The following is a 23,970-nucleotide window of genomic DNA, read 5'->3' on the forward strand; positions in this document are numbered from 1 at the left end:
TTATTAAATAATATTTAATATGTCATAAAAATATTCTTATGCTAACCCAAGGAAGAGATGCCATATTTATTATACACATATATTATGTATACATATGAGTGTGTATTCTTACCCCATTGTGAGCAGGGATTGTTTCATTTTTTGGTACTTAGATACCCATTGCCTAGCACAGTGCCTGGCACTTGTAGACTTAATAATATTAATGGAGCAGAAATTTTTGTTCAAAGATCTTTTTATTTTCCCAATTAAATGTAATAATAATTTTTGTTTCCCAAAATTCTAAGATCCAAACCAACTCCCTCTCTCCCTTCCCTCCCCCCACTCGGAGACGTTAAGCAATTTGATCTTGGACCAGAAATTTGTCGAGCACTAGTACACGGCCAGACAAGCTAAAGCAGTGTCAGGGATAGTATTTGAATCCAGGTCATCAGTCTCTAGATTGAGGGCTCTGTCCACAAGGCTAATATGGGATGTGAGGCCTAAAGTGACAGCCCCCTCCCTCGTTCCCATCTTCCTCCTCTCCCGCAACAGTCGGGCAGAGACAGTCCCAGAGCTCAGGCCTCCCCAAGGTGTGGCCCTTCTCTCCAAGAGGAGCCCGCCGAGCGGGAGCCTGGAGCGCCCGGAGCGCAGGACTTGGAGCTGGCCCAGCTGAGCTCGTCGCGCTGGGCGGGCCTCGACTCTGCTCCAGTTTCTCAGCAGGTTGGGGAGTCGGGGATCGGAGCCACCTTACCTGTAGGCTCAGCCTCCAGCCACACGGGTTGCTGGAGGCGGGGACACCGGAGAGCGCCCGACCACCTGCGGAGCCTGAAGCGCACGGGACGCGCCCCTGTTGCCCCGGACTCCGCCCGCTCCAGGAAGCGCCTGCGAACCGGTCCGCCCATTAGGAGAGAGCCCAGGGAGCCCGCCGCGAGGGCCCAGTAGCAAGGGCGCCGGTCCGGTCTGGGAGCAGCCGCCACCGCAGCAGCCGAAGCAGGTTTCGCCCAGTAGCGCTGCTGAGTGGCTGCCGGCCGGCTAACCCCAGGATCTGGAGCCCAGGCTCCCAGGCTCCGCCGCTCAGACTGATTCTGAAGAGAGAAGTGGGGGGCGTCATCGACAAAACCCGGGATCCACTCCCGGCGGAGCAGAAACCTGACCGCGGTTCGGGAGCATGTGCCACCGGCTCCAGGTACTTCAGTGGGGTTGGGGGGGGGGGGTGGGAGTGGGGCGCCGAGACCCTGGAGATCAAAACCGCCTGGAGTTTGGAAAGTGAGCCTTGGTAACCTGGGAGACTTGCGGGGGTGGTGCGGGGGCGCGGCGCGGAGAGAAGCCTGAGGTCTGGGACTGGGGTGTCAGTACTTCTGGGGAGGGGGCTGTTCTGAACTGGAGCTTTGGTAAGTCGGAATATGGGGACGCGAGCGGGGGGGAGGGGGAGCAAGGGGCGGGGCTGTAAATGGATCCTCTTACTCGGGTGATCGGGTGATGAGGAGAGATGGGATGGGGGTCAATGGGGGGTTGCTAAAAGCCTGAAACGGGGAGCGCGGAAAATGGGGGAATTCTAGAAACCCCGCCGGGGGGACCTAGGCAGCCTGCGGTCTGTAAATGGAGCCTCGGAAACCTGCGCTGTGAGAGGGGTTTGGGGGAGGACCTGAAGTTTGTGATCCGAGCCAGTTTAACTCCGGAGGGAGTGGGGAAGAGTCTGGGTTTGGGAGCTGGATCCTTGGACCCTGGAGCCGGAGAAGCCCAGGAAACTAGATGAGGAAGTGGCTTTGTAGGGAAAAATTCACTTTTAACCCGTCCTTCCGGAGAGAAACTTGCCAGGGGGCGATCTCAACACCTTGCGGGGAGCCGAGAGTTTGCGAGGGGGAGGGAGCGAGGGAAGCACCGCCTAGATAGTCCTAATCTAGGGTCCCCCGCTTGCCTCCCGCCGCGGCGGGCTGGCCATTACCGAAGGGCTGGGGTCCGGGCGCTCGGCTTGTTTGGGAGGGGCCCGCGACTCCAGGTCACCCCGCCGCCTCTCCTAGCGGGGCGCCTGGGGCTTCCCAGGAAGTGACTGGAGGTTTTGTGGTGGGTGTACCGGCACTGGCATCTGCTGGGAATGCCCTGGGGAAGGGGAGGGTGGTAGGGAGCCGGCTGCTCCGAGAAAGCCTCCTCTGCGATTGTGCTGGGGCTATGCGGACCAGCAGGAATGGCCTGAAAACTGCGGGGAGACGGGGCTGCCTCAGTGAGGCGCTGGCTGGAGGCTCTGGACAAAAGCTATTGTAAATGCACGTCTTTTATTCCACAGATGCCAGACTATGTTTAAACTTTTGGTTCTGCTCAGCTCTCTGCCTACTATTACTTTGGCGTTTCCTCCTTGCACAAGAAGTCCCCCAGAGTCTACACATGCAGGAAAAGAAGGTAAGCATCACTTCTTTTAGAAAAAAAAAAAAAATTCGGAGTCAAAAGGGGAAAATCTGATGCTTGAATTAAAAACTCGCTTTGTTTAGGGAAATAACCAGCTAGCATTTGCAAAGCACTTTATATATGTTATCTCATTTGGTCCCAACCCTGGAAGGTAGGTGCTATTATTCCCATTTTACTGATGAGGAAACTGAGGCAGAGAGGTTAGGTGACTTGCCCCGGTAACACAGTTAATAAGTATCTGAGGCAGGATCAGAGAGCTCTGATCTTCCTGACTCCAAGCCCAACAGTATCCACTACAGCAAACTAGTTTGTTTTTTGTTTTTTGTTTTAATTAAAATAGAAAATCTCATTTGAGCTTTTATAACAACTCTGTAAGGTAGGGACTCTGGGCCCATTTTACAAAGGAGCAAACTGAGGCTAATAGAGTTAAAGGGATCTTCCCCGTAGACACTTAACCCCCATTACCTAGCCCTTAGGGATCAGAATTCTGCCTTGGAACTAACACATAATATTGATTCTAAGGCAGAAGGTAAGAGTTTTAAATAATAATAATAAAGGCAGAGGCAACTAGGTGGCTCAGTGGATAGAGATGGGAGATCCTGGGTTCAAATATAAACTCAAATACTTCCTAGCTATGTGACCCTGAGCAGGTCACTTAACCCCCATTGCCTATTCCTCACCAATATTCTGCCTTGGAATTGATCGATTCTAAGATGGAAGGTAAAGGTTTTAAGAAGAAGAATAAATTGAAGAGCTTCTCCTCATGGATTTAATGTGGTAAATGTCCATTGAAATCCTGTGAGCATTTATGATTAATTGAATGCAAAATTTCCCCAACTATTGAAAATACACTTGTGATACTTCAAGTCAGGTCTATATGGTAATCATAATAAGTGATCAGTCAATAAATATTTATTAAGTATCTGTTATGTGCCAGGCAGCTAGGTGGCATAGTAGATAAGAAAACTGGGCTTGAAGTCAGAAAGAACAGAGTTCCGTTTTGACTATAGACACTTAGTAGCTATGTGATCCTGTGCAAGTCTCTTACTCCCTGCCTAAAACTGGAGAAGGAACTGGCAAACCACTCCTGTATCCTTGCCAAGAAAATCCTATGGACAGTTGGTCACAGAGTACAGAAGAGTAGGACATGACTGAACAAATAACAATGTGCCAGGCACCATGCAAACCAGTAAAGACAAAGAGAAAGACAGAAGACTCTCAGGGAGCTCCCAGTCTACTTGGGGAATCGACAGGCAACCAGTTATGCTCAAACCAGATATATACAGCTTTAAGTGGGGTCAGGGGGCTCAGAGGGAAGGCATGAGAAGTAACAAGTTTCAGGAAAAGCTTCTTCTGGAAGATGGAATTTTTGCTAGGATGTTAAAGAAGCCAGAGAGCACAAGAGGTAAAGAAGATAAGGAGGGAGAGTATTCCAGGCATAGGAAACAGTGAGTGAAAATTTCAGAAGTTAGGAGGTATAATTAATGGTTCTTGTTTAGAAGAATTGCAAACCGTTGCATGGAAAATTAGGTGACCTGTGTTCCAATTGGAGTTCTGTCTTAATAAATCATCAGTCAAATATTTATTAGGTGCCTACTGTGTTTAGAACATGGCAAAGGGGCTAAGGAAGATACCAAGGAAGGCAAGGTTCCTGCTCTCAGAGCAAACATGGGATCCTATTTCCAGAGCCAGACAGAGCCTCAAAGACCAGTTAGCCCAACCCTCTCATTTTATAGAGGCTTCCAGTATCAATGACTACAAGCTAGGTACATTCGTGACCTCGGACATATCTCTTCAACATTTCTAGCCCTCGGCTTTCTCATCTGTAAGACTGGAGCATCAGGCTCTCAAGTCTAGAATGATATGATTACTCTGGTAAAAAGGTGCAGATTTAAGAAGAAATCTAGCTTAAGGGGCGGATGACTCAGAAGTCTGACATCATCAATTCTAGGGCATTAGAAGCATCTAATGGGGGCCCAGAACCAAGACTGACTGTAGGCAAAATTGAGAAGTAGGTAAAGTTTGGTGCCTTGCAGTCGCCCACCTAATCCTAGGTTCTGGACCCATCTCTTCCTTCTTTTCCTCTCTGCTCCCATCTAAACTTGTTCTTTAGATAGCCAGCAGTTGGAAAGAATCCACTGAATGAATCCATACTAATTTTTAAATGATTGATAAAGCTCTGATAAAGAGCATAAGCCCTAGAAGGGCCTCCTGCCCAAGCTGGAAAGGTGCCAAATAGAGACATGGAGGTGGAATTCTGTCTTTCATTTGGGATTCAGTCTAGCTAAATTCTGAGGGGCTGCATGCCAGCTGTTGAAATCTTTTGACTACAGCAACACAGGAGCTGTCTACAAAGCTATGAAAGAGTTGGGAGAGGGGCAGCTGGGTAGCTCAGTGGATGGAGAGTCAGGCCTAGAGATGGGAGGTCCTAGGTTCAAATCTGGCTTCAGACACTTCCCAGCTGTGTGACCCTGGGCAAGTCACTTGACCCCCATTGCCCACCCTTACCACTCTTCCACCTAGGAGCCAATACACAGAAGTTAAGGGTTTTTAAAAAAAAAAAGAAAAAGAAAGAAAGAAAGGGTTGGGAGACTTCTCGGTACAATGGACCAGCTCTGAAGTCAGAGGTCTTTGATTCATCCCCCTGGCTCTGGCACTGGCCATGGAGCCCAGAGCAAGTCACTTTGGGCTTTCATTTCCTCCACTGTAAAATGAGGATTGGAATGGGTGGCTTCCGTGAGCCCTTCTAGCTCCCACACCAGTGAAATGATGGCTCCTTCAAAGGGAAGAACAACACATTACCCTTCCCAGGACAGTCTCCATTTTAACCGGGGAATGATGCCTTATCTCAACGAAAGTCATTTCAGGTATCAGAATGGGAAGCTTTCCTGGTTCTGACACAGATCAGACCACACAGCCTGTGCTTAAAGCCAACCAGCCCAGCTACTGTAGCCAGTAGAGTAAAATATCTTCTTATTACGCATTTAAGGCTGAGCTCCCCACTCTCCACCTCCTCTAGCAAAGGAAGAATTCCTGGAGGTGTGAATCCCTGAACAGAGATACTGTAAAGGGAAATATGACCAAGGAGAGGGAAGCCTCATTTGGATGAAGATAGGAAAGCAATATGATCCTAGGAGAGTGGAGTTGTTCATCAGTCAATCAATCCGCAAGCATTTATTAAGCACCCGCTCTGTGCCAGGCACTGGGAAGAAATGAATGGAGTTTGTTAGAAGGGAAGAGCAGATGTGAAAGAAATCCCAAATTATGTATCCGAAGAGTAGGGTTTGAGGACAATAGCCAGAGGCAGAATAAATGCAAACTGGAGAGGGAGTGAATTCTGGTTGGGGGAATCAAAAGTGTGTTGCAATAAAATAAAGATAAAACTAAAAAAAAAAAAAAAAAGGTATTTCATTCTTCCTAGCTGTGTGAGCCTGGGAAAGTCACATAACCCCAGTTGCCTAGCTTGGTGATGGCAAACCTATGACATGTGAGTCAGCACTGACACTTGTAGCCATTTTTGATGACACGCAGCCACATGCGGCCGCGTATGGAGAAGTGCCGAGGATGAAATATTTGCCGTAGTATAGTGTAGACACTCTGTACATCATAGCTAGCAATTCTATCTATATTAATTTACCTATTTAGGTTTATTAAATATAGTTACATATTACAATTATACATTTTTGTTATTTAAACTAAAAATATCATGAAATTATGGTTTTTTTCTCAAAGTGGCACACCACCCGAGTTATGCTCAGTTTTTTGGCGAATTTTGACACACCAAGCTCAAAAGGTTGCCCATCACTGGCCTAGCTCTTAGTGTTCTTCTACTTTGCAAGTAATTCTTTGTATTGATTCCAAGACAGAAGCTAAGGTTTTGTTTGTTTGTTTGTTTTAAAACCCTTACCTTCTGTCTTGGCTCCAAGGCAGAAGAGTGGTAAGGGTAGGCAATGGGGGGCAAGGGACTTGCCCAAGGTCACACAGCTGGGAAGTGTCTGAGGTCAGATTTGAATCTAGCACCTCCCATCTCTAGGCCTGGCTCTCTATCCACTGAGCTACCCAGCTGCCCCCTGTTTGTTTGTTTTTTTAAGCGTGTTGCTAGGACCATGCTTTATGAGGCAACTTGATGGCTCAATGGAAAGAATCAAGAAGATCTGAGTTCAAATCTGGCCTCAGACACTTACTAGCTGTGTGAGTCTGGACAAGTCATTTAACCTTTGTTTGCCATAATCCACAGAAAAAAGAAATGGCAAACCCTTCCAGTGCCTTTGCCAAGAAAATCATATGGACAGTATGGTCCATGGGGTCACAAAGAGTCAAGTATGACTAACAAGAACAATAGTTGTATAGCATACATTATTGCATATATTATTTCATTGATCCTCACAAGAACCGTGTGAAGTCGGTGTTATTATATTCTCTTTTTATAGTTAAGGGAAATAAAGTGAACAGAGATTAAATGATTTGCTCAGGGTCACACTGCTAGTAAGTGTCTGAGGCTGGATTTGAACCCAGAACTTTTCCCCTTTAAATCCTTGCCTTCTGTCCCAGGAACAAGTCTTTAGACAGAAGAGGAAGGACTAGGCAAATGGGGTTAAGTGACTTGCCCAGAGTCACAGAGAATGAAAGAAATATAAAATTGATACTAGGAAGTTAAAGATTTAAAATTTTTTCCCAATGCTGTAAATATCAATAGATATTATCCACATACAGAAAAACTCTTTGAGGGGTCCTTAATCATTTGTAAGAGTGTAAAGGGATCCTAAGACCAAAAAGTTTGAGAACTCCTAGATGAGATCATCCCTAATTTCCCTTCCTTCACTGGGGCTTGAGATCTTCTAGTGACATCAGAAATGGGAAGTAATTTATATTTCATCACTCTCAATCCCTGTACTGATCCCCCTTTCTGGAGGGACTTGGGGGCACTTTCTCCCAACAGACCTATCCCAGTTTCAGCATAAGACCCAACCATTCCCAGTGTGTAAACTGGCTTTCCAAGAGATTCAGAGCTGTTGGACAGTGTTGTTTAATTAGCACAACAAATACCTCAGCTCATTGATGGGTGCTATTCTCATATTACATTCCAGGAATGAGGATGGGTGGCCAAAGGTCACTCCACCAGTCAATATTAGACCTGGAACAGAAGAAGTCGAGTTGACTAGATTCCAAGTCCAAATACTCTGTTCTATCCTGAGCTGCTTCTCATTTGCTATATATTTTTCACTTAGGAAAAGTTAACAATGGAGGCAATGAGGTGGCACTTAAAAATAGACACTTAAAAAATTAGCTGAAGAGTAAAATCAGTAAATTTTCTATTTATTTTGTCTTTCCCCTATGGTCCTTTTGACCTCAGGAATGTGATTTTGTGTAATTCTGTCTCAGGAAGCAAAATATCATTATGGGAAGAGTACTAGACCAGGAGCCAAGAAGCCTAAGGGCACCAAACTACCTCTGACATTTATAAACTTTATGGCTATGGGGAAATCACTTTACCTCTATTAGCTTCAGTTTTTTCATCTGTAAAATGGGCCCAGAGTCCCCATCTCATAGGGTTGTTGCCATAAAGCTTTCAATAATTGTCATCCATCATGCTCACGATGGATCACATGTCTGTCATCCTCTTGATCAGACTCCTCTGTAAATTTGAAGATATTCCTTGCCAGAAGATTGGTCCCAACTCAGAAAAATCATTCTTAGAGAGAAGCGGTGTTGTGGTGGACGCCAGCAGGGGGAGTACCTGCACTGATAAAAAAAAAAAAATCACAAGTCCTACTATTAACTATTAATACAGGCTAATTTTGTACTTGAGCCAAAGTATCTGTAAAAAAAAAAAATATTGCTGTAATTGATTGGCATAATGCAAAGGGCTCTGGTCTAAGCCTGGAACCTGAGAAGACATGAGAAACTGTATCTCACTCCTTTCTTTGCAGAGGCGGGAGACTCGGGTGTATCAAATATATCATTGTTCAGCTGATATGTTGGTCAGTTCTATTGAAATGGACTTTTTCTTATTTTTTCCCTTATTTTTTCTTATTTTTTGTTCTTTTGACTTTGTTCTTTGATGACTTTCAGAGTAGTGAGGGATATATTCAGAGATGAAGGCTATGTGAAAACAAAAGATGTCAATATAAATTTTCAAAGAAAAGAGTCTTAATTGTCAGAAGAAGTAAATTCAAACACTATTCTCAGATATGAACTCTTTGACCCTGGACGAGTCACATAACCATGCTATGCCTCAGTTTTCTCACCAGTAAAAATGGAGATAGGATTATCTGCTTTGCCTGCCTTGTAAGGATGATCGTAAGAAAGGTGGGAAAGGCCTCTGTCGTGGAAATTCCAGTAGATTAGTCCTAGAGAATTACCTCACACACGTAGAGGTTATGGGTTTACAAAGCTACCAAGAACCATTTAAACTAGTAAAACTTTAAGTTTCAGTTAAGCCTTAAGGGAAACTGTTAGAGGAAGAATTTGAATCCAAATCTTTCTCAGTGCATAGCCTAGCCCTCTATCCACTTTACCATTCTGCTTCCTAGTTTGAGGATGCAATTGGATTGTGAGTACCTTTATCACATTTGTCCTTCACCGTTGTGTAAAGATTAATGGAGACATTGGCTAATAAAAGAGGAAACTTTGACCCTTTTTTAGGTAGGTGGTGTTGGAATTTCTTATAATTTAATTATTGAGCTTTGAATTAGAGGAGACCTTAATGTCTTTCTCCTTTGACCCTCTCATCCTTATAGTTGAGACCCAAGAGGGTTGTGAGTTACCAAGATCATGGAGAGTCTCATTTTAATGCTCTTTTATTATGCCACTGTATAGATTATTTTTCAATTGAGAAAATAGCAGGGGAAAGCCTTACTTGTGGACTTCAGACCCTCTTGGATTAGTTTAATTAAATGAGCATCTAAAAACAAAGAGTATGTCTTTAAAACAACTTACTATGTTGTACTGATGATCAGATTTGTGCAGGTAAATGTTTTACCAACTGAATCTCCAAAAGAAAAAGGAAAGAAAAATGTGGGCAAAATATTTTTAGGTTTAATCTGCATTCTTAAGATTTATTCCATCTCTTAAGTAGACAATCAGCAAAACAATGGTTAAAGTTCTAATTTGTAGGGTTTTCTCATTTGTGAGGTGTAAATATTCACAATGAAAACTTAGCAGTAGACTTTCTCCCTATGAGCTGCCCTTGCACACACCCACACGGTCCCCTCCAGCAAAGTGTATGTATGTTTTGGGGGTAGCGGAGGTGAGCAATGTAAACCTACCTCTATGTACTGAGCAACTTCATGTAGATGTTCCTTCAGATTCAATGAATGTCCTTCAAATTATTAATATTTTACTTTTTTGGAAGAAAATACATTTACTCCAACAGATTTCTCAGTCAGAAGTTAGATATCATTTCGCCACAGCGGAAATGTTTTTCCCCACTGTAAACAAAAGCTAACACAAGCTTCTGATCTCAGTTTCTCTCTCTGTAAAATGGAGATAATGATAACTATTAAATCTATGCTAGCTTTTTTTTAGAGAGAAGGTAATTTGACTGTTGATTTTAAATGGTCCTCATTTAAAACCTTTTATTGCTTCATTAGTCTTTACATCCAAAGAAGAAGCCAGTGTCTTCATCCATAGACGTCTCCTCCATAACAGATTTGACTTGGAACTCTTCACTCCTGGAGATCTGGAAAGAGAGTGTAATGAGGAACTGTGCAACTATGAGGAAGCCAGGGAAATATTTGGAGATGAAGACAAAACGGTAATTTAGCTGTTTCACAAATTGGTTGGAAACATTAAGTAGTTATTCCATATAAAAGTCTTTTCTTTAGAAATTATAAACCATCAGGGTAGCTAGCTAGGTGACTCAATGGATTGAGACCCAGAGGGGGGTTCCCTTATTCAAATCTGACCTTAGATACTTTCTAACTGTGAGGCCTTGGGCAAGTTAAACCTTTATTGCCGCTGCTCTTGTATCTTGGAACCAATATATAGTATTGATGCTAAGATGAAAGGTAAGGGTTTTGTTTTTTTAATTAATTTAATAAAAAAAGAAATTATATAAATTTTTTTAAAGAAATCTTTGCCTTCTGTCTTAGAATGGATTCCAAGTATCAATTCCAAGTTAGAAGAGCGGTAAGGGCTAGGCAATGGGAATTAAGTGACTTGCCCAGGATCACACAGCTAGGAAGTGTCTGAGGTCAGATTTAAACCCAGGACCTCCTGTCTCTAGGTCTGGCTCTCCATCCAATTGTGCTACTTAGCTGCCCTGAAACTGTATTCATTCTTATCATTAAGTCTTAAGACTCTTTTAAACCATCAACTTGCTGAATTACTCTTTTCCCTAATATTCTTAGGTACTAGATCTATGCTAATTACCAGAGTATTGATTCATCCTGTTTACGTGGGTTTGATATTTCTTTTATTTAAAGACAATCATGGCTCCCGAAAAAGATCTGTTGGAGCCATTTTTAAAGATTTCCTAGGAGTGAGTGGACGAATTTCTCTGATGCCTCTTATTACTTCCATCATTATTTAATTCCCCATTATAAAAGTTATTCTGTAAGTCTAATTAAATTTTTTCTTGCCTGACCTCTATCCTATTTGGAAATAAACAACCAAAGGAGGCTCTCCCTATAATAATAGGTCCCATAGCTGCCAAATGTGTTTTACCCACAACCTTTGATTTTGCAGATCAATTACATTTCCTCTAACAATTTTGCCTTGTGTGTGTTCTGCTTTTCTCATGAATAAGTTAGGAGCCTCTCTCAATATTCTTGGGAGACCAGAGGCCCCAACTCCGTCGACTGCTATAATCGTGCTTAATCAATCTTTCATTACATAGTATTGATAGCCTGATACGAGGGACAGGGAACACAAAGGATAGATTGTGCACTCCTGCCATCTTTTCTCATTTTATTCAGGTAACTTGAGGTCCTGGCCCTTTCTCCCAAATCATAATGACCATAGGAATGCCTTGTAGATAGGCCTTTCTTGGTTAGCCCTGAGGCCCTTATGACTTCTATCCAACTGCAAACTCACCTTGAACAAACTAGCCTAGACTAGGCAGAGACCATTCTTTCTGAGTCACCCCACTTCATTCAGTACCTCGGTCTGGGGCAGCAGTTGGGACGCCTCCAATTCCCACCTACTTGTTGCCTCCTTCCTTCAAGCCTCTCACATACCAACACATCCTTCTAAAAGTCCCTAAAATGGTGCCCTCCACCCCCAGCCTAAAATTCATGTATAACAATCACTCTCTGACTCAGTTAAACTCCATTGGCCTTTAGGATCAATTATAAACTCCCTCTAGCTTTTAAAGCATTTTAATCTGGTCTCAATCTACCTTTCCACTTTTATTATACATTATTTCCCTCCCCTCATACTGCTCTGCCACCCATCTCTGAATCTTTGCCAGGGTCTCCCTCTACACCAGAAATAGACTCTGTCTTCACCTTCTCTTAAAATCTTATTTCCTCAAAAACTCAACTCGATCGCCAGCTCTTCTACACGAAGCCCTTCTCATTCCTCCCCAGCCACTGGTACACCCTCTTCCCTCAGTTACTTCATATTTATTTTGGATTGTTCCATATATAGATATGTGATGTCTCCCACTGCAGTATATAAGCTCCTTGAGGGGTTTTTGAGTTTTGTATTCCCAGCACCTGGCCCATGATAATAGATCCTTATATATATAATATATATTATATATAATAATTATATGTAATAATATATAATATATATTATATATAATAGATGGAGTTCTTCTAATTAATTAGATGAGTCATCACCGAAGCTCACTCACCCAAATCGTAGTCGGGGTGAATGAGAGAAGGACAGCAGAAATGGGTTGGGACAGCTACCGCCTGGCATTCGGTCATCTCCATGGGTAAACCAGGGCCAAACCGTAGCATGTTCCCTGAGGTGAGCAGCCTTAGTTTAGATCATATCTTTCTCCTTGGTTGGTCAGAGTACTAGGCTAAATAAAATCATTAGATAAAAATAAGATCATTAGCAAATATACTCTCCCTCACTAAACTTCAGCTTCCTTTTACAGATGGAGTTTTGGCAGGATTATTCAGTTCGAGGACCAAGCACCCGCTCAAGTGAGTTAAAAACAGAGTAAATAGCATTCATTTCTCTCCTCCTTTTTGTAATAAACATCATTTTTGTGGTTAATGATCCATCCATTTAGTTTGCTTATTGTTTCATTTTTTTTTTAATACTTACCTTCTGGGTTGTTATCCGTTCTAAGACAGAAGAGCAATAGGCAATCTGGGTTAAGTGTCTTATCCAGGATCCCACAGCTGGGAAGTGTCTGAGGCCAGAATGAACCCAGGTCCTCTGGACTCCAGGTCTAGCACTCTCTCCAGTGTACTCCCTACCTGCCCTTTGCTCAATGCTTCTAATGGATAGTTGACTTACCAGTGATGGACTCAGAGAGTCTAGATCATTGGTTCCCAAACTTTTTTGGCCTCCGGCCCCCTTTCCAGAAAAAAATATTACTTAGCCCCCTGGAAATTAATTTTTTTTTAATTTTAATAGCAATTAATAGGAAAGATAAATGCACTTGTGGCCATCACTGCTCCCTGGATCGCTGCAGCACCCACCAGGGGGCGGTGGCGCCCACTTTGGGAATCACTGGCCTAGATGAGCGGGAAGCAAAGTTCCAATACCCAGATATTGAAAATCGAGTTTGGTGAGATGCTAGAAGAGTGAGATAATAAACTTGCAGCTAGCAGAATGTTGCTAAGTGACTCTTGATGATTCAAGAGGGAAAAGAGGCAAAGTCCAGACTTGAATTAGTACAAGTCGAGTACTCTCTATCCGAATCAAGCAGCTAAATATTTTAATCTTTTTGAACTGCCGCATGCCGGCGGGTTGGCTAGAGTAAGACTGTGAGGCTGAGATAAGAGCTTTTCAGAGAGGACGATCCTTCCGATCCTTTCTTATCGCTGCTGATCGTCTCCAGCTGTTGCTCTTGCCGGGTTGTCTTTCATTTCCCCCAGGTAGGGCCCCACAAACCATAAGGACTCTGTTACAATGGCCCTACCCCAAGTGGATGATCACATTTACCCTGGTGCTTGCTCCCAAATGAAGCTGTTGTTTCTAGGATTTGCTTCCTCGTTGTGTCACATGCTATCAATAGGCACTTACAGAATTGTTGCCAATCTGCATGGGAAGAGAAAATTTTCTCACCAATGGAATAGCTCCAATATCAATGAAATCCTAGATCAAAAGAGCAAAATCAAATTCAAAAAGGATGTATGAATGAATGATAGCTGGGGCTCTGGCATTAAAGTGATTTTTAATTTATTACATATTTACTATCTGTATTATGTTATATTGTTATATAAATTAATATTATATTAACATATAAGTGCTATTGTATCATTATAAAAAAGCAGAAATAAATATTAACTCAAAAAATAATAATAATTTAAGCAGATAATAAGAGGAACAGCGGCTAGAGCAACAGACTTGGGAAGGTCTGGGTTCAAGTCTGGCCTCAGACACTTCCTAGCTGTGTGACCCTGGCCAAAACACTTAATCCCATTTATCTAGCCCTTGTTCTTCTGTCTTAGAGTTGTTATTAAGAACAGAAAGTAAGGGTTTAAGAAATAAAATTCTCTCTCCGGGGCTCTTCTGGCTGGAGGTTGGAACCTTAAGGAAACCCTGTTGGTGGTGAGCTTTAATCCATCAAACAGCAAATAAGGGTATTAAGCTAAGCAACTCTTTACCTCTTTCCTACATTTCCCTCTCTTTACTATCACTACTTTGATGTAATAAAGCTACCAAAGCTACTAGCAGCCTCGTGATTTAATTTTAACTATTACAAAATAATTTAAGTGTTATGCTAGAAACCAAGTCAGGGAGGTTGATTTACCTTCAATGGATCTTTGGTAATAATAATAATTTAGTAATAAATAATTAGTAACATAATAGCATTTATATAGCATTTTAAGGTTTGCAGAGCACTTTATAAAATATTACCTTATTGATCCCTGTAACAACCCTGAAAAGTAGTGGTATTCTCTCCACTTTTTACAAATGAAGAACCTGAGGCAGGCAGAAGTTAATTTATTAGTCCAGGATCACACAGTAGTAGGTGTCTAAGGCAGGATTTCAACTCCAGTCTTCCTGGCTTCAGGTCCAGACTCCTGCTCTATACCACTCTATGCCACTTAGCTGCCTACCTTCAGAAAGACCTAAGTTCAAATCCTGCCTCAGCTACTTACTAGCTACATGACCCTGGGCAAGTCATTTTGTCTCTGGGTTGTTTTGAAGATCAGATGAGAATATTTTTATAAACATCTGCCACATGCAAGGCACTGTACTTTGGTGCTGACATTATTTTTTAAAATAATATTCAGAGCCTATGCTTAGATTTAGAAGAAACTCAGGATTATAGATGGGCTCTGCAGTTGCTATGGGGATATTGACAAGATGTGATTGAATAATTTCCCTTAAGATGGTGAGAGAGAGAAGATCGATGTTATGGGACTTCTGACTGGATTAATTGCAGCTGGAGTGTTCTTGGTTGTCACTGCATTACTTGGGTACTATCTCTGCATCACCAAATGTACAAGAAGAAGGCAGCCATGGTACGTATAACTGTGAATTTGGTCCTAGTCTGGTTGTATTGTTAGCTATTTTCAGGCTTCCCCATTCTTATGGTGAAAACTGGGGTTAACATATATTTTATCTGGGTTCAGAAGGGTGAGTAGGAGACAGGAATGGACAATAGGTTGGGACCTAACGATTAAGTTAGGTTGACACCATCAGCTCAGGAGATGAGACCAGCAGATCACAATAACAACAACAACAATAGCAATTTATTTTTTAAAATTTTAAAGATTTAACAGTTTATGGTTTGCATATGAAAGAGAAATGCATAATAATTGGTACACATTCAGCTGGTAAAAAATTAAAGTCTGGTGAGTTAACTTAGATGATAACAGGTCTGGATCTGCTGTTAATAGGATACAGAAAGGTAACAAGGTGGTTCAATGGATTGAGAGCCGAACCTAAAGATGGGAGTTCCTGGATTAAAATCTACTTTCAGAGTCTTCTTAGCTGTGTGATCCTGGATGCATCACTTAACCCCAATTGCTTAGCCCTTGCCATTCTTCTGTCTTGGAACCAATCCTTAGTATTGATTTGAAAATGAAAAGTAAGGGTTAAAAAAAAACAGGATACAAGACAACAGCTTCCTTTCACTAATTACAAAGCACTCTTTCTTTGTTATCTCATGTGCTCCTGGAAGGTGGTGCTATTATCATCCCCATTTTATAGATGAGGCTTAAAATATAATTGGGAAATATTTAATAAAATAAATAAAAATACAGCAAACTGCTAAACACTCATTGGAAACCTGTAACCTGCTAGGATTCTTTTGAACAGATTAGTGGCCCCCATTTCTAGTTGAGTTGGACAGCACTGACCGAAGTGGATTGAAAGCTTTTCTCAGAGTCAGAAAGACCCAAGTTCAAATGCACCTCTGCCACATCCTGGCTATATGGTCATGGGCAAGTCATTTATCTTCTCAATGTGCCAGAATGCAGGCTCTTCATTGGTAGCTGAAGGAATCTTTCTGTAAACCCTAGTAGTTTTTAGGTATTATAGAGCATTGAACCTGGAGTCAGGAAGTCCAGAATTTGAATCCTGTCCTCTCAGCTAGTCACTTAGCCTCTGTCTAGCTCAGTTGCTCATCTGATATAGGAATTAAAATAGGAAAATAGGAAATAATAGGAATAATAATAGCACCTGCCACCCGAATTATTCTGAAGATAAATAAGATGATATATGTGAAGCAATTTACAAACCTTAAAGCAATATATAAAGGGCAGCTTTTTTTTTTCAAGCTATCATTCAATCTGTTAGGGCATACCACTGTTTTAGTCAGCTAAACAGGCCATAGAAAATTGGATCCCTTCTTAACAAGAATATTGCCTTAACTCCTGGTCTGAGAAGTTTATGAGTTGCATCCCTGCCAGTGATTTGTCTTTTTGACCAAAAATCTCTAATCCATTTCTTTATTGTAAAATGAGCAGGTTGGACTAGTTAGATTCTGAGATCCCTTCTTACTGTAACCCTACATCACAAGCACATGAGAGAATAGGATGAAATGAAAAATACCCTGGACTAGAACTGTAGGACATCATGGTTCCAGTTGAAATGTTTCCCAAAACCAGCTGTTTATGCCTTTGGGCAATTCATCCAAATGGGTTGGACTGATGACTACTAATATTCAGCATGACTCTTTTTCCTTTTGCCAAAAATGATTTATACAAGTCTTTAAGGCTTATAATTTATTTTACTCCTAAAAGCCCCGTGACATAGAGAGTGCAGCTGGTAACGCTTGACCCTCAGGATTCTCATCTGTAAAATGGTCAAAAGTGACTTCTTTATCCAATGTCTCAGCCCTAGTAGGTGTGAGAATAAGGCTTCTTCTCCCTACTCCCATTTCATGTACTTAATCATGTTCGCTGATAGTTTCTCAGACTAGGAAAAAGTCCAAGTTTAGGGTGGTTGAGTTTTTTTTTAATTGCATAAATTTAAATTTTAAAATGCTATCATATATAAAGAACTGGCCGTGAAGCCAAGTACCTAGATCTCACCTCTCCCTAAACCTGGTTTTGTCACCCTGGGCAAGTCACAGGAACCTCTAAATCTCCCAAGCATCTCTCTAAGACTGCAAGAAGCAAAGAGAATGCTGACTTGTATCGATAAAAGAGTTCTTGTGTATGTCCCCAATGCCAGTGAACTCAGAAATCCAGTCCCTATCCCTACATAGTAAGCATCAACAAATGCTTCTTGTCTGGCAGTGATGAGTTGGTAGAGAATGTGGGGACAGAGCCTTGGGAACAGACTATATACTAAGCACATAACACAAAGTAAATGTTTAATTAATGGTTGTTGAATAAGGTCAACTTATGTGAACTTGGTAAATACAAAAGAGAGCCAAAGTTTTGTTGTAAAGCGTAATAATAATAATATTCCAAATAAGTAAATTGTCTTTTCTTTCTGTCAGGGAAAGCATTTTTCTCTTTAGGAGGTGTTTGGCATTTTTATCTCTTACCATTTTTTGGATCAGTATCTTCTGCTGTCATAAAAGAGATTGCCAAGGACATCTACTTTATAAAAGGCAAGAAGTTTTAGAAATTGAATTCATTTCATCTGCCATGAATAACCTAAATAACTTTCCTAATCCATTGGACCCATTAGAAACTTTTTAAAAGTTAATAATTAATCTAGAAAGAGATGTCTTTTTAAAATGTCCTGATAAGTTCATAGACCTTCGGTGAAGAACCCTAGTTGGAGGGAAAGGATTCAGAGTATTCCAATTTCACCAACAGAGAAAAATGAGACAGAGAGAAAATAAACAATTTCCATTCTTGATGTTGCATTTTTTTTACCTCGCTAGTGTTGTAATCCATTGTTTCCATTAAATTTTAGGTCAATGAGTAGGAATATATGGAATGGCCTTCAGTAGTTCACATAGATTCCTTTCCAAATAATTACAAAATCCATAGAGTCTCTGGCAATCAATCAACCAAATCATAAAAAATACTGATAGAAATGTAATTACAAAATACTCCTTAAAGAAAGAAAATGACATAAATAGCGTGGGAATATTCTGTGCTCATGGTTGGGTCGTGCTATGCCAGTATAATAAAAAGAATGTGCAGAGTAAAGGTCAAATAAGTTTTTTGTCCATCAAATAAGTTTCTTTCTACCCATCCATGCCTCAAAATCTACAGACCTTCCATCAGTTTTCTTTAGTCTATGAAATTTTCATTAGGCCTATTTGATAGTTATCCATCCTCAGCTCCTAATGCCACCAAGCTGTCATTATTTCTGCTGCTATATATCATCCATCCTGCCAGATATAGCTTCATCACCAAGTCAAGGCATCTTGGGGATAGTAGAATGCAGACTTCTTTAGGTCAAGGACTCTTTTGTTTTGGGGGCTTTCTATTCCTTGGACTCCATCTCAGGCATTCACGAGGAGTGCTGCCTGAGAAATATTTTTAATTAAATCAAATAGTATGGATAAACCAAAAATGTGAGATATAGGAGATATAGGGGCAGCTAGCTGGTATAGTGGATGAAGCACCTGGCCTGGAGCCAGGAAGACTTGAGATCAAATCCAACCTCAGACCCTTTCTAGCTATGTGACTAGGCAAGACACTTAACCCTGTTTACCTCAGTTTCCTCATATGTAATTTAAGCTAGAGTAGAAAATGGCTCTCCAGTATCTTTGCCAAGAAAATCCCAAATGGGGTCACAGAAAGTGAGGCACAACTAATCAACCCAAAAGTAAAGAGATGATGGTAAAGTAATATATTTAAGGCATTAGATGTGGTAGATAGAGTGCTTGAAAAACTATGGACAGAGGTTTGCAGTATTGTATAAGAGGCAACAAAAAAAAAGCATCCCAGGGGGCAGATGAGTGGCTCAGTGGACTGAGAGCCAGGCCTAGAGGTCTGGGTTGATGGGAGTCCTAGGTTCAAATCTGGCCTCAGATACTTCCTAGCTGTGTGTCACTTAACCCCCATTAGCACTCTTCTGCCTTGGAGCCAATACACAGTACTGATTCTAAGGTAAGGGTTTTTAAAAAAAAAAAAAAGCATTCCAGAGAAAAAGAACAAGAAAGCAAAATGGCTGTCTGAGGAAGCTTTACAAATAGCTGAGGAAAGAAGGCAAGGGAGAGGGAAAGATATGCCCACCTAAATGCAGAATTCCAGAGAATAGCAAGCTGAGGGAAGAAGGTTTTCTCAAATGAACAATGCAAAGAAATAGAAGAAAGCTATAGAATGAGAAAGACAAAAGATCTTTCAGAAAATTAGAAATATCAAGAGAATGTTTCATGCCATAATGGGCATGACAAAAGATAAAAATAGTAAGGATTTAATGAAGCAGAAGAGATTAAGAAGAAGTCTCAAACATATGAACGAGCTTAGCATCACTGATAACCAAGATGGTGTGGTTACTGATCTAAAGCCAGACATTCTAGAGAATGAAGTCACGAGGGCCTTAGGAAGCATTGCTAACAATAAGGCTTGTGGAGGTGATGGAATTCCAGCTGAGTTATTTAAAATCCTAAAAGATGATGCTGTTAAAGTACTACATTCAGTATGTCAGCAAGTTTGGAAAACTCAACAGTAGCCACTGGATTGGAAAAGATCAGCTTTCATCCTAATCCTAAAGAATGGTAATGTCAAAGAATGGTCAAAGTATTGAACAATTGCATTAATTTCACCTGCCAGCAATGTTATGTTTAAGATTCTACTAGCTAGGTTTTAGCAGTATATGAACCAATGCTTTCCAGAAGAGCTGGCTGGTTTTCAAAGAGGCAAAGGAACTAGAGACCAAATTGCCAGCATTCACTTGACTATGGAGAAAACAAGGGAATTCCAGGGGGAAAAACATCTATTTCTGCTTCACTGACTACACTGAAGCCTTTGACTGTGTAGATCACAACAATGTGTGGCAAGTATTCAAAGAGATGGAAGTACCAGATCATCTTATTGTCTCTTGAGGGACCCACGTGCATGTCTAGAAACAACAGTTAGAACACAGAACAAATGATTGGTTTAAAATTGGGAAAGAGGGCAGCTGGGTAGCTCAGTGGATTGAGAGCCAGGCCTAGAGACAGGAGGTCCTAGGTTCAAATCTGGCCTCAGACATTTCCCAGCTGTGTGACCCTGGGCAAGTCACTTGACCCCCATTGCCTATCCTTACCAATCTTCCACCTATAAGTCAATACACAGAAGTTAAGGGTTTAAAATTAAAAAACAAAACTAAACTAAAATTGGGAAAGAATTATGACCAGGCTGTATCAGTATGTGCAGAGTACATCATGAGAAACGCCAGGCTGGCCAAATCAAAAGGCAGAATTAAGATTTCCAGGAGAAATATCAATAGTTTCAGATATACAAACAATAACCCTCTGTGGAAGAAAGTGAAAAAGTAAGAAGCCTCTTGAGGGTAAAAGAGGAAGTATAAAAGGTGACTTGAAGCTTAATGTTATAAAACTAAAAAACTGAAACCAAGCTTATGACAACTGGTCCCATCACTTTCTGGAGAATAGAAGAAGAAATGGAAGCAATGTCAAATTTTATATTCTTGGGCTCAGAGGTCACTGCGCTCAGAGATGCAACCATGAAATTAAGGTAATTGCTTCTTGGAAGGAAAGCAATGGCAAATCTGGACAGCATACAAAAAAGCAGAGGCATCACTTTGTCAACAACGGTCAAAGCTGTGGTTTCCCAGTAGCAAAATACAGCTATAAGAGCTGGTCTAGAAGGAAAGCTGAGTGCCACAGAATTAATGCTTTCAAATTGTGGTGTTGGAGAAGACTTTTGAGAGTTCGTTGGATTGAAAGAATATAAAATCAGTCAATATGTGAAGAAATTTATTCAGACTATTCACTGGAAGGTCCAATACTGAAGCTGAAGCTTAAATGCTTTGGACACATGAGAAGACAGGATTCATTGGAAAAGACCATGATGTTGGGAAAGATTGAAGGCAAAAGGAGAATGGGATGGTAGAGGATGAGATTGATAGATAGTGCCATGCAATCAATGAACATGAGCTCCAACAGTCTTGAGGAGATAGTGGAGTACAGAAAGGCCTGGCGTGCTATGGTTCAGGGGGTCACAAAAAAGTTAAGACATGCCTGAAAGATTGAACAGCAAAGACAAAATTCATCTTTTAAGAACCCCTTTACTCCATCCTGTCCTTTTTACCATAGTCCTCTAGCCTCAATCATCAAAGAACCTACTATGTTTTAGACTAGGTGCTGGGAAAAAATGGCCCCTGTCCTCATGGAGCTTCCAATCTAATTTAGCAAGAGAAATATGGCACATGTCTGTATTCTTTTCTTCTCTCTTTACTTTTGTAATAAGGAAAGATTTTTTTTTAACATTTCTAAAAACTGCATCTTCCTATATGGTTCTGTTTACAACATTTCTGATTATCTGAGTCAGATGGTCTAACTCTGGTTTAATTTGCTAACGTTTATACTCTTGCCTCAATATTTTTTTCTTCATTTTATATCCTTCTTCCATTATCTTTCCCTTTTCTCTTCCCTCTCTTTCTTTCCTCACTTGTTTTTCCTGAAGCATTCCTATATAGCAGGGGTCGGCAACCCTTTTGGCCGTGTGAGCCATAAACGCCACATTTTTTAAAATGTAATTTCAATGCTCACAGTGCCGCTCCTGTAACAGCGCCTGAAAAAAAATGGACTTTATGGCTCCTGCAGAAAGAGCCATATCTGGCCCTCAAAAGAGCCAGATATGGCTCGAGAGCCATACATTGCCAACCCCTGCTATATAGGCTATGAAGGGAAATGTGATACAGTGGTCGTGCTTATCTTTATTCTGTGTAGATTATAGGATATCGCTAATGAGCTATTTCACATCTTTTAAAAATCATATCCTTTGAGTTTCTGCAGTGTTAAAGTAACTAGGGATTTCATTATGGGGGTGGGATGGTAGGTAGAAAGAGCAGTGGACTTGAACTTGGCATGCCAAGGGGCTACTACCAGCTTTGTGCCAATCTCTAAACCTTTCTTTAAAAAAAAATCTCCTTACCTTCTGTCTTAGAATCAATATCAAATATTGATTCCAAGGCAGAAGAGCAATAAGGGGGAGGCATTCAGGTTAAGTGACTTGCCCAGGATCACACAGCTGGAAGTGTCTGAGGCCACATTTGAAAACCCAAGACCTCCTATCTCCAGGTCTGTCTCTCTATCCACTGAGACACCCAACTGCCCCATCTCTAAACCTTTCTAAGTCTCAAAGTCTTCAACTTATCCATAGACCCAAGATTTAGAATTCCCTTCTAGCGGAACCTACGCTGATGAAACCATAGCTCTTTTGAATTAATAAAATATTTGTGTGTGCTAATGGGAGAGAGCCAGGGGAAAGACAGGCAGCCTTCTCTCCTCCTTGGTAACACATGTATTCCAGTCGTGGCTTTCAGGAAACAATGCCCCACTTTGTGTTATCTAACTCAGAGGAGCAACTCTACTGGCAGAACTTTTGACCTCAGGAGGAGGGGGCCGGCCCCATGCCAGGTCTTTGGAAAGCCATAGTAGGAGCCAGTGGCCGTGCTATGACATTCCTTAAATTAAACCTGTTTTTTGTCCTGCTTGTTTCATTGAAGCCTGGCAAGGGTTGGAACTTCCTAGACCCCTTTTTTTTTTGGGGGGGGGGTAAGATAGCTGGGGAGGCCTAGGTATTGGAGCACCAGGCAAGTTCTGCCCAGCTTTAGTGCCCTGTAAGCTCCTGTCACTGTAGATGGGGCTACAACCTCCCAACAGGGTCTGGGTTTTTGTGGGGTTTCCCAGGGCTGGGGACATTTCTACAGTTTGAGGCTAGAGGCTGAGGTTTCCCAGCTGTCTCTCAGTGGTTGGTTTGTTGTGAATGGGTAACAGCCAATATAAATTTTGAGTTCTAACTCCTTCCTGGGTCCCCAGTTAAGCCATTCTTCATTCTTTCTTTGCAATCCTGTTTGTGTAGAGTTCTGGAGAAAAGATTAAGGGCAGAAGATTGTTGTGAGATAAAATGTGCCCTGACTTTGAAATCCAAATGTAGACAAAGTTTAAGGATTTTTTTAAAAATCCAGAGAGGACGCTTGGCAGAAAAGTTTGGGGGAAACTATGGTATTCAGGGCCTACTTTTTTTTTTTGAAAGTTGAAATCAGAGCATTGTTATATCATCCTGGCTGTAAGCACATGCCAGATAACTGGATGATATAAGATCATTTCATTTCTTAGTTGTGTTGTGGGGAAAGTGTCTAATGGGATATTCCTCATTTTGAGAGGAGATAACTGTGAATTCATTTAAATGACCCCATAATAGTGTTTCTAGAAAATAATATTCAGAGCGGTTTTTTCTTCTTCTACTCACAATGGATATGTAACCTTGTAAAGAACACTGGAGCCATTCACTGACTTTCTGAAATAATTGTTCCCTTGTTCTCACAATGAAAAGGCAAATTGCTTTAGGATGACTTGTGATTAAAGCACAACCTGGAATGTGTTTAGGATAAGAGCTTGTCATTTGCTTGATTCATTGGCTTAGGGCAAAGGTGTTCTATTGGTTTGCTTTATCTGCCCTACCTGAGCCTTATGGGCAAACAGAGGACTTGTCTCCTGCATTGTTTGATCAAGCATTTACAAAGACATTCCAGATTTCTGACAGAGGAGGAAGCATGTGTGGAGCCTTCTAAACATTTGTGCTAGCCTCACCAACAGACCATTATCAGTTATTCAAGAGAAGATTACTCAGTTTTTTAATTAGCCAAGCCTTTGCTTCTCTTCTCTGATTCCTTACCTTCTCTCTCTCTCTCTCCCTCCCTCTGTCTGTCTCTCTCTCTCCCTCTGTCTGTCTCTCCCTCTGTTTCTCTCTTTCTCTCTCTCCCTCTCTCTTTCCTCCCCCACCCCCTTCTCTCCCCTCTATATCTGTCTCAGTCTCCCCTCCTCTCTCTCTCTCCACTCTTCTTTTTCTTCCTTCTCTTGTTCTCTTTCCTCTGTCTCCCTTCTCCCTCTCCTCCCCCACCCCTTTTCTCCTCTCTCCCTTT

General features: G+C 41.5%; 1 protein-coding gene across 1 annotated transcript in view; it reads left to right on the plus strand.

Moving 5' to 3' along the window:
- Positions 1-1,042: 1,042 nt before the first annotated feature.
- The window catches only part of PRRG4 (proline rich and Gla domain 4), a 26,888-nt gene continuing 3,960 nt past the window's right edge, over positions 1,043-23,970 (plus strand). Inside the window, exons 1-5 of the mRNA XM_044680841.1 lie at positions 1,043-1,165; positions 2,264-2,376; positions 9,975-10,138; positions 12,434-12,482; positions 14,849-14,981. Of these exons, the coding sequence (XP_044536776.1) occupies positions 2,274-2,376; positions 9,975-10,138; positions 12,434-12,482; positions 14,849-14,981 (449 nt within the window). The 5' untranslated portion in view covers positions 1,043-1,165; positions 2,264-2,273. The remainder of the gene's footprint in view (positions 1,166-2,263; positions 2,377-9,974; positions 10,139-12,433; positions 12,483-14,848; positions 14,982-23,970) is intronic.

The sequence above is a fragment of the Gracilinanus agilis genome, chromosome 6 (genome assembly GCF_016433145.1).
Source record: "Gracilinanus agilis isolate LMUSP501 chromosome 6, AgileGrace, whole genome shotgun sequence".
NCBI lineage: Eukaryota > Metazoa > Chordata > Mammalia > Didelphimorphia > Didelphidae > Gracilinanus > Gracilinanus agilis.